The sequence below is a fragment of the Salvelinus alpinus genome, chromosome 35 (genome assembly GCF_045679555.1).
Source record: "Salvelinus alpinus chromosome 35, SLU_Salpinus.1, whole genome shotgun sequence".
Taxonomy (NCBI): Eukaryota; Metazoa; Chordata; class Actinopteri; order Salmoniformes; family Salmonidae; genus Salvelinus; species Salvelinus alpinus.
In genome coordinates this window covers 10,042,498-10,053,579 of record NC_092120.1, presented here as the reverse complement: position 1 = coordinate 10,053,579, position 11,082 = coordinate 10,042,498, and the positions used below count along the sequence as shown (strand labels likewise).

The window sequence follows — 11,082 nt, the reverse complement described above, 5'->3', positions numbered from 1 at the left end:
AATGCATGGAATGTGTTTTCTTTACAATAGATTGACTCTTGCCATCCCCAATTTGACTTGTGAAAACTGTGAACGTGACCTCTGCCATAGCTGAGGCATAATGAAAATGTTTCATTAACATGTTTAACAAGTCGATTGAAGCGGCCAAGTTTAATTTACCCTCCATTTGCATTTAATTAAAGGTTAGGCCTATTTTCTCAAAGTGTGCCCTTTAGGAAAACCAATTCAAAACAGATTGTGTGCTTGTTCTTTTGTGTGTTCTCTTGTAGCAATGATCAACGACGATGGCTTTGTTAAGACTTGGGGTGACTCATAATTTACAAAGGATCAGAGTTAAATACTTCAAAAACAGATTACATTTATTTCAAATTGTACAACCATGATTCAAGAGAAGAGCAGAATTAAGTTAGCATGATCAAATAAATGATACACAATATGACAATCTTAGAATATTGACTACCAAGATACCTTGAAATAAGGCAACAGTAAACATGTCATCCCCCACAAATGACTAACGTATGTAGAAGTTGATTACTATAGCCCCCTTCCCCCAGGCCCAATAAGTGTAATTTTGTCAATGCCAGATCTCTATGGCATGACTAATCATTCACCCAAATTTCATCAAAATTGGGCCAGTGGTGTCTGAGATATCGTGTGGGTTAGCTCATATCCCTAAACATGTGTGCCAAATTTCATCACTAAGTCAAACAGATCAACAGATATACACCCGTTATAGCGCCACCGCAAGGTCGATATGAATGTTCTTGCATATGTTGAGTCTTGACAGTGTTTGCAACATGTGTACCAAATTCTGTTACAATATGAATATCCTTGACTGATTTATATGCAGTTGTGCCAGACCACACCCACGTGAATGTTTATTGGTCAATAGCGGCCATGTTGTTTTAGCTACCAGTCTGGAAAATTTTACATAGAGAGATCGTTTTCCATAAATGCCACATATCAAGTTTTGTGCAGATCGGTCATTCAGGTAACAGAAGAGTAGCGTTAACTGTTCTTCACACAATTCAAAATAGCATAAAATCCATCATGGCGGAACTTATGGGTCCCGAGACAAACTTGTTCCTTGTGAAGACAGGGACCGATCGACTAAATTTCATGACTTAAGGGGTGAGGGACGTGACCTTTCAAAGTTTGCATTTTCAATCTCGTTACAGAGCCACCATCTGGCCAATCAGTGTAATTTTCTAAATGCCGTAACGCTATGGCAAGACGCATCATTCACCCAAGTTTAGTCAAAACCGGGTGCTGTCTGAGATATCGCTTGTGACTAACATATGAACCTACTAACGGACGGAAACAGATCCACAGTGCCTTCCCCGATTTCATTGTGGGGGACAATGACCAGCATACACACAGAGATTGTTTGGAAGACAAATGCAATGACAAGGCAACACTTGTACGTGCAGGAGATGAGACAGACAATATTATAGAGTAGCACTTACTTACATGTGCATTAGTATTTTTTATACCAATTTGCAAAGAGCAGATTTTACCCATAGAAATACACTCAATAGAGTCATTACTATGAATACTTGCAATTAACCAACCACATTAGCCTGGACTTGCATCTAGTCACATGACCGTGCAGATTTGGGACCTCCGTTTCTTTAACAGGGGTATGGTCTCTTCATTATCTGACGCAGCAGTGGGTGAAACTTCGGAGCTCTCGGACAATGGAGTCTCACTAAAACACATGATACGTGTTCAGTCAGTATCAATGATTACTCAAACCAAAGCCGATCACTGGCAATAACTCACAGACAAACATTATGTACCTGTTAGTCTGTGTTGTCATCGGTTTAATGCTCTGATATAAATGCTCGCCTACAGAGGGATTATAACAAACAGTAAAAATTGTTTGAACAAAGCTTTTGATAACATAGCCATTACTTTCTTGTAACGTGCAGAATGTGGATGAAAAATAAATAAATGATAGTGTTATTTTAACATGCTAGTGGTCCTCTGTCCAAATAAGGACTACTTAGCCCACACACTAGTTATAGCTAGTAGCTAGCTACTTCCCCAATGGGAGATTTGTAAAAAAGTTCATGTTGTGCACCCGTGTCTCAGGTTAAGATTGAGGGGAGTGGTTCTTACTCTGCTGGGTGAGTACAGGGTGGTTTGATGGGTCCTGGTTCTGGTAATGGGGGTCGGGCTGCTCATATGTATTATTCAGGTTCCTGGAGGTGAGAGGAAGAGGCACGCTCAAACATGATCATCTCAAAAATAACTTTTCAATAATAATTTAAATGACAAGCAGCAGTGTAACATTGGCCACACACACACAGCAATGCCAAGTTAAAGGCATCTTAGATATATGGTTTCTCTGGGAACGGGAGAACAAACATAGTGCAGCTATGCAGAAATGAGTGTGTGTTTACAGGGGGATGGTAGTGAATCATCAGTGGAAGCCAAGGTCATCCCCATGCAGATTAATTATGTATGGGGTTTTGTTTTCTCTGCTGGTGCTCTTATGATATATCTGTGACTGGCTAATGACTCTCCATTTCCCCATGATTCTATTCTTCTCTGCAGAGCAGACACTCCCAGAGCTCATTTTCTTCAGTGTAATTTAAGAAAACCCAATAGGTGTTTATACCTTAACGACATTCTGCAAAAATAAACAATTTAAGAGGCCGGAGTCTGGTGGCACGAAATGAAAACGTGTTTGATTTTCCAGTGCGCTAATCACAACAAGTAAAATTACCCTGGGTTTATTTATGGGTTGTCTGGATGGGTGTTATTGGGCTATGCACGTGTGTATAATGGTGCAGCTATGTACACTACCGTTCAAAAGTTTGGGGTCACTTAGAAATGTCCTTGTTTTTGAAAGAAAAGCAAATTTTTTGTCCATTAAAATAACATCAAATTGATCAGAAATACAGTGTAGACATTGTTAATGATGTAAATTTCTCGCATGGAACCGCCTTCATTTCTCAGAACAAGAATAGACTGACGAGTTTCAGAAGAAAGTTATTTGTTTCTGGCCATTTTGAGCCTGTAATCAAACCCACAAATGCTGATGCTCCAGATACTCAACTAGTCTAAAGAAGGCCAGTTTTATTGCTTCTTTAATCAGAACAACAGTTTTCAACTGTGCTAGCATAATTGAAAAAGGGTTTCTAATGATCAATTAGCCTTTTAAAATGATAAACTTGGATTAGCTAACACAACGTGCCATTGGAACACAGGAGTGATGGTTGCTGATAATGGGCCTCTGTACGCCTATGTAGATATTCCATTAAAAATCAGCTGGTTCCGGCTACAATAGTCATTTACAACATTAACAAATGTCTACACTGTATTTCTGATCAATTTGATGTTATTCTAATGGACAAAAAATGTGCTTTTCTTTCAAAAACAAGGACATTTCTAAGTGACCCAAACTTTTGAACGGTAGTGTATGTGTGCTAATATGTACAGTAAATTAGTGATAATGTGCACTGAGTGAGCCTGTATGATGATGTTTACAGTGTGTGTGTGTGTTAAATGCCCTTCCTGTTTGCCCCTGGCAGCACAGTCCGATAGCCCGGCTGCTCAGTGAGAGATCCCGTCACCGGTGACTGGGAGTCACCTGCTTCTCCTATGGTCACTGTGTGTGCCTGTTCTCCATCTGGCTCCGGGGCTTCCTCCTCCTTCCCCGGCTCTCCAGTAGACACCTCTGCTGAGCCAGCTCCACTGACTATGGAACAACAGCCCAGTCAGTACACAGGAGATAAAACTGTATAAACACATGAGTACACTTACAAGTTCTACAAGAGAGTTGAAAGTGGCTTGAAATGGAACCATTTTTCACAGTCAACATATAAGCTGAAGGTCCTCACCTTGGGGCTCATTCTTTGCCCTATGGCCATTCAGAACAGCTTTTCTATTTTGAGTGTGTAGACGAGGGCCGAGACATCTCTATGCAGAGTGTAGTGATGGTTTTCACGCAAGCAGGCACATCACACACACACACACACACACACACACACACACACACACACACACACACACACACACACACACACACACACACACACACACACACACACACACACACACACACACACACACACACCAACACACACCAACACACACCAACAGACACCAACAGACACCAACAGACACCAACAGACCAGAAGATGGTTGATATATTATCTGGTTATAGTGTTGATATATTAACTAGATACTGGCTGATAAACAAATCAGTTTGTTTTCCTGCAACTGAGTATGATGGTCAGGAGTGTGGTGTCCAGACAGTACCTACCCGGGGTTTTCCAGGGGTGATCAGTGACAGCCTGTGTTGCAGGGCCTCACTCAGCTTGTTGACCAGACGCTCCTGGACCAAGCTGGACGAGTCCTGGAAATGAAGAAGGCGGTTAACCAACGTTATATGGTCTGATAAGGTCTGAGCAACCATACATAACTGAAAAAGTATATTCTATTGAGGATCGATTGTATGGGTTGGTGTATTTGTAGTAGTGACCTCTTTACCTTGCAATTTGACAGTAAACCCAGAGCTTGTTTGTAGTAGAGGGTGGCTCTCTCCAGGTCTCTCAACTTAAATCGAGCTTCCCCTAAACACTCACAAGTCTGCCATTGGCCCTTATAGTCATCTAGAGATTATATATATATATATATATATGAGAGATAGAGAGAGAAAAGGAGGAAGAAGAAAGATAAATATAAGGAGACATTGAGAAAGTTGGGTAAACAAGGGAGAAAGAGAGAGAGAGACTTAAAGTGTCAAAAGGGGTCAATGGATGTAAAGAGTCATTAATAGTTTGTTCAAACATTTAGAACACACTTCAACATGAAAAATGTGCTTATTATTATTCTTATAAAGAATGAAGTTGGACTTGATTTTGTACCAGTGTCTTTGAAGGCCTGCAGGGCGTGGAGGTAGTTCTCTGCTGCCTCCTCATGCTCCCCCAGCTGACTGAGAGCAAAGGCCAAGTTACTGAAGCAGCGGCCCTGAGCACGACGACTGCCCAAATACCCTGACAGTCACACAGAATGAGGGGGAAAGAGAAGGGGGGAGAAAGGGGGAGGGTTATCAGAGAGAGATCAGTTTTTCCCACTTAAAAAAAGAATAAGTAGCTATAATGTCATGCTCACATCCCCAACAGCAAAAAATGACATGCACATACGCACAAGACATAACAGTGTGTGAGTCACTCAGTGGTGCTGTGGTAAGCACACTGTAAGTCCCCATGGGATTGCCTCAGTGGAATCTCAGCCCACACACCCCTGCACACACACACACACACACACACACACTTTTCTCTGTTGCTAATGTGAGAGCTGCTCACAGAGACAGATTAGAGGCATGGAGAGTACTGGACACACAGACAGACCAAGATACTGTAAAGGATTAATCAGGGTAACGTAAACTCACCCCATTCCGTACAAATGTGCGCAACCGCGACATTCAAACGAGGCTGCAAAGAAAACTAATGGGACTGTAGTGAATGTGTTGACTTCAAAATCGGGGGTGTGAACTAGGTTTCTATTCAAGCGTTGATCGACATGGTAATGACTCTATAGTATTGGAGAAAAGTTGAGAAAAACTGACCCTCCGTTACATCGTGACGTGTCATGCGTGTACAGCACACATAAAGCAACAATTCTGTCTTACAATCTCTCTCCACCAGGTGTAGCACTTCTCTCATCGTATAAAAACATGAAATGGACAGTGACGGGAGTAAGGGGGGATACGTAGTCATTTTTTGCGTCATCACTGCAAGCGATCATGACTTTCAAAAGCCGCTGTTTACTTCTGAAGATCACTTTAGCACCGCCCTAAAAACCAGATTCAAATTTGACACAAACCTTCAAATAGGTATGTAATGACACATTATATAAACTATTTATAGTGTTTTATTTACATTTTAGAGGTGATAAGGTGATAAGTTGGACAGATCGAGTGAAAAAAAGCCGTTTCCCCACACGACATCTCTCCCTCACTATCACGCATTAGTTTCACTTCCCCATCCGCCATTTTTAAAAAGACCTGACGGTGCTCATTGCCTTCTTGAATCATGCAGAAACGGGCAACGTGGAGGTCCCGTCATGGATGTTGTTGGAAAGTGGAGAAATTGTGCTTTACAATGGTATTACGTTTTTTGGGCGCTAAAATAAGGTCAATTGTACGGACCAAGGCGATGTACAAAAGTGAGTGAGTTTACGTTATAATGAAATGTTTGAGGAATGGTCTGCCCCTCTGCCTAAACAATTACTCCTACACGCCTCAGGTGACATGTTCCTCACACACACATGATCCTCTGCGGCTCAGTTGGTAGAGTGCTTGCACCACTCATATGAAAAAATATGCACGCAGAGTACTTTGGAGAAAAGCGCATGCTAAATGGCATATCATTACTACATGCAGTACATAACAGCACTGAACTGTGCAGAAAATACAGTATAACTAAACTCTCCAGCGTAATTGACGTAATAAGCTCACCATGCAGGCTGGCTGCCTGGAGGTGGTAGTCCAGGGCCTGCCGGTACTGGCTCAGTGTGTTGTGAACGGCTCCCAGGTTCTGTAGGACCACGGCCAGCCTGCTGGGCCTGGTGCTGGCCAGGGGCAGGGCCCGCTCATAGCACCCGGCTGCCTCCTGGAACAACTTCAGCTGGGAGAAACTCAGGCCCAGGTCGTTGTACACCTTACCTGAAAGACGGAGTGATAAAGTCCCAAAACTGTGACCAAATTGTTGACTGACAATGCTGTTACTCATTTGTTTTTTCCTCAATTCAGTTACTCTGACAGTTTATCTACCGAGCAACTCTGGGTCTTTGATGTTGTTGCTCAGCTCAAGGCAATCAGTGAGCACGGTGATGATATCATCCATGGTGAAGTCATCTGACTGGAGCATGTGACTCCCTGCCTCTTTGTAGGCCATGGTGGCTGAGTCCAGCTTGCCTGCCATCCTGTAGCTCTCCCCAGCCCTCTGGAAACTCTGAGCTGCCTGGGTCCAGTCCTGCAAAGACACAGCTTGAATCAGAACCAGCTCTATGTAGGACAGTCAGTGAGCTGTCAGTATATAGACCTGGCTGCTACACATCTCAAATTAGTCAGTCAGACATTGCAGAAGCTCTTAAAAATTAGGGATGTGCATCTTTCCCTTTCAAGACAATTCGATACATATCTAGATACATGGGCTTAACATGATTTAACACCAATCCAATACATTCCGAGAAAAGCCCAAGCTGTGCTTTTTTATAATGAGGGATTACCACCAGGAGACATTCCAAACTTCAGGAGAGTATCCCACCTAAATTTTGTAATGGCTTAAGGTGAGAAATATAAGTACAGTTTACTGCCGTTTTACAGTTCCCCTCTAATGGTTAGGGGTTGAGATTTTTGGCAGGGTAATCTGATCCTTGAGCTGAACCATAAACAACATACACCTGGAGCTGACTGACCTTTAGGAGCAGGTGACAGTGGGACATTTTCATGCAGGTGTCCCCCTCACTGGCCCCGTCCCCCTGGGAGCGGTACAGCTGGGCTGCCTGGAGGTAGTGACCAGCCGCCTGGCCGTGGTTCCCCAGGGTCTCATGGGCTACGGCCAGGTTGAACTGGAGGTCTGCTACCCGCTCCCCCCTCTCTCCTGGCTGGGCCTGCTTCAGGAAGTCCAGCCCCTTCAGGGCTTTACCCGCCTCCACGTAGGCAGCTCCCAGGTTAAAGGCACATGCCTGCTGGACCCTGGTCTCCTTTAACTGTGGGTGATAGAGTATGGTAAGAGAGGCAACGTAAACATTATAAAAGCTAACATAAGTACCAGTAAACATTATGCAGCATATTTGACTTTCTTCCATACAGTATGTCTAAATATTGTGGTTGTCAGATGTATGTCGTTGTGAAAACCAATTACCATTTGGGGGACAATAAAGATTGTGTAAACACTGTAATCCATTTGGACTTGGAACCAGACAAGTTTTTGTTGCCTGGACATTTTCCAAACAATAAAATCAGGTGCTCAGTTCTCCCTCTCACAGTTTTAGCAAGCCCTATATTATATGGGTGAGGTGCAGGACAAAATGTCTCAAAATGGACAACATGGAAGTAGACTAAGTAATGTCACCTCTATGGAAGCTTTGAAGGCCTTTTTGAAACAGCTGAGGGCTTCTTTGCAGTACCCTTGCTTTAGGGCAATGTGGCCAGAGGCTGTGAGCTCCTCTATGTCCACCCGGACCTTCAGGACATCAGCTTCTTTGTCTTTGCTCTTTACACATCCGTCACTCTTCTTCTTCCTGCCCTCATGTGATGGGTAGCTATCAGATGCCATATTGATTTTGCCAGGGGGTGGCTACAGTATAGCATTATGAGGAGACTGATGGAAAGAGGAGAGCAAAATAATTATGAAGTCCAGATTATAGTCACACTCACTCAGGTCATGACACTGATAGTACTGCCCTCCTTTGGTGACAATGAGTACTAGCTATGTGGCAAACAACATGAGGACTCACTCGGTGCCTGTCCTCTTCAAATAAATGTTTTATTAAGTCTATTACGTGATCACTGAAAGCATTTCTTTTAGGCATATATAGCCAGAATTGTCGCATTCAAATAAATATTTTTGAGAAGTAGCATGGACCGATGTCTATCTTGTTTGCTAGCTAACTTAGCTACTTTCCTCTCATCTGGTGTGCACCGAAGTTGAAACCACATGACTAGTTAACGCATTAGCTTCTCGAGTCTTGGTAACATGGCTAACGTAGCTAGTTTGTTAGCTATTTCACTCACATTTTCAAGATGAACAGCCATCCAAGACAGAGCAGTCGCAATTAGTTAGTTAACTTGACAAATACATTGGTAAATTATCCGTACAGCCGTAAACCCTAGTTAGTCTATATCACACGTTTTAGCTGGCTTTTCTTGTTAGCTTGCTAGCTAGCTAACGTCATGGAGTTACTGTTTTGTGGAGCCAGGGAAAGCTATTAAGTAGAAGGTCTGTTGCTATGGCAATATTAAATGGGAAGTGAGGCGTAGTTGGCCATATAAATGATTTTAGGCACAATTAACAAGGACTGAAGAAGCAACTTAAATATCGTATTGCTAGTTATGACTATTTACAAATGTATATATATATATATATATATATATTTTTTATATATATATTTTTTTTTTTATTTAAAAAAAAGGTTTTATAAAAAATATATATACAGTATATATAATAAATAAAAGAATAATAATAAAAATAAAAATAAAAAAAGGAAACATCTCCCCGAAAGTTATTTATGGGTGGCAGGTAGCCTAGTGGTTAGAGCGTTGGGCTAGTAACTGAAATGTTGCTAGATCGAATCCCCGAGCTGACAAGGTAAAAATCTGTCGTTCTGACCCTGAACTGTTCCTGTTCCTGAACTGTTCCTAGGCCGTCATTGTAAATGAACGTTGGGAGCCGGCTCGCATATCAGAAGAGCCGAATCTATAAAAACAATTAAGATATGAATAATCAAAACATTTAAATGAATAGAATTAACTAATTCAAAGAATAATAATATAGGCCTAAATGCTCAAGCACACACATTCGTTCTGACTGTCTGCTCAGACTAACAGCCTCACCTGTTGTTCCTGTCAATCAGACACGCAGTGTCAACCAAAGATGCCTAAGGGAGGGCCGAGCCAACTCACTCAGTCACACACTTAGCAGCTGAGGAGAGCAGCTGGAAAATGAGGCAGAAGCACAGCATTTGGAAGCATTTTAATAATGTAGACAATGTTAGATAGTGTAGAATTTGTAGAATTTGCCAAAACAAAATCTCATATAAAGCCAGTTGAGAGTGGCCAGAGAATGGCAAGTAGATGGAAAAGTGGTCTGTCTAACATAACCAAAGCCATGAAAATGTTAAATGGAACCCATCGTCCATGTCTTGTCCACACAATCAACTTCAGAGATGCTCTGAAGGTGATGAAGCCCACTGTGAACAAAGTGAAAGCAGCTGTGGAATACTTCCACAGGAGCACAGTAGGTGTTGAAAAACTAAAGTAGACACAATGCCAGATGGGGATGCCTGAGGTGAGGCCTAAATAAGACTGCACTACAAGGTGGAATTCAACATTTTATATGTTGAAGCGGTTTCTTGAGTCAAAGGATGCCATCATCTCTAACCTGGCCATTGTCAATGCACCTGTTGATGCTCTGACCCAAGAGGAATGAGAGGTGGAGGAGGTGTGCAGTCCTGGAACCCTTTGAGCAGGTCACTGTGGAGATCAGTGGAGAGGGGTAAGCAGTTATTACTAGATCATTATTTAATCCAGTATTATATATGTATATGAGCAGTAGATGAGAATGTAGTATCAGTAGACAAAACATGATCCTGAACTAATAAGTTAATGTTCTCTCTTTCAGCTATGTGACAGCCTCAAAAATAATACTCCTGTGTAAGGGTCTGCAGCGAATCACAGCCAGCCGCCAGAGAGAAGCAAATGTAACCACAGGACATGTGACAGACATGTGGACACCCTATGTTCATCAATGGACAGAAAGTTCCACAGAATGGAATATAATCACGTGCTATCAGAAACCGCTGCACTTGACCCCAGGTTTAAGAAGTTAGCCTTCAGTGATGCCAGAGCGATTGATGAGGCTCTTCAAAGAATAACCTCAGCAGCAGGGAGGGACAGCCCCAGCAGTCAGCTGGCTCAGGCACCAGGGCAACAGGAAGAAGAGGGATCAGATGGAGCAGAAGCACCAGCAGTAGTGCCACAAACGTCTACTGTTTGGATGCTGTTTGACGAGAGAGCAACTGAGGATGCAGCACGAAGGAATCTCTCAGCAGATGCCATAATGCAGGTCCGATCCTATTTGGAGGAACCACTCCAAAATTTGGAGTGGCTCTTTGGAGTAGCCACTCCTCCAAAGATCTGCAGAACCTCTGAGCTGGTGGAAGAACAAGGCCTCTGTCTACCCACGGCTTACTAAAGTCAGGTGGCGCTGCGGAGCGTGGTGGCAGAATGTTCTGGAGCTTACCAGGCTGAACTCACCGCCCTACTCGGAGCCAAATCTGTGGGAGGTCAGTACCCACTACCGTGATTCACTTGTGTTCATGCTGGTTGTGATCTATGCACTT

General features: G+C 42.8%; 1 protein-coding gene across 3 annotated transcripts; it reads right to left on the bottom strand.

The window, feature by feature from the left end:
- Positions 1-333: 333 nt before the first annotated feature.
- On the bottom strand, positions 334-8,983 carry LOC139564306 (tetratricopeptide repeat protein 24-like). 3 transcript variants are annotated; one of them, XM_071383719.1, is made up of 13 exons: positions 8,756-8,981; positions 8,094-8,342; positions 7,435-7,728; positions 6,788-6,989; positions 6,473-6,679; positions 4,878-5,006; positions 4,501-4,622; positions 4,274-4,366; positions 3,849-3,927; positions 3,526-3,706; positions 2,122-2,207; positions 1,800-1,848; positions 334-1,708 (listed from the first exon to the last, which is right to left on the bottom strand). In XM_071383719.1, exons 2-13 carry the CDS (start codon positions 8,295-8,297, stop codon positions 1,597-1,599), a joined length of 1,758 nt encoding a protein of 585 aa, XP_071239820.1. In that variant the 5' UTR covers positions 8,298-8,342; positions 8,756-8,981; the 3' UTR covers positions 334-1,596. The 3 variants fall into 3 exon arrangements, 2 of the variants coding, with proteins under 2 accessions (XP_071239820.1, XP_071239821.1); XM_071383720.1 differs by lacking the exon at positions 1,800-1,848 and having other exon boundaries at positions 8,756-8,983; XR_011672718.1 differs by lacking the exon at positions 334-1,708 and having other exon boundaries at positions 1,828-1,848; positions 2,122-2,204; positions 3,599-3,706; positions 8,756-8,983.
- Positions 8,984-11,082: the final 2,099 nt, after the last annotated feature.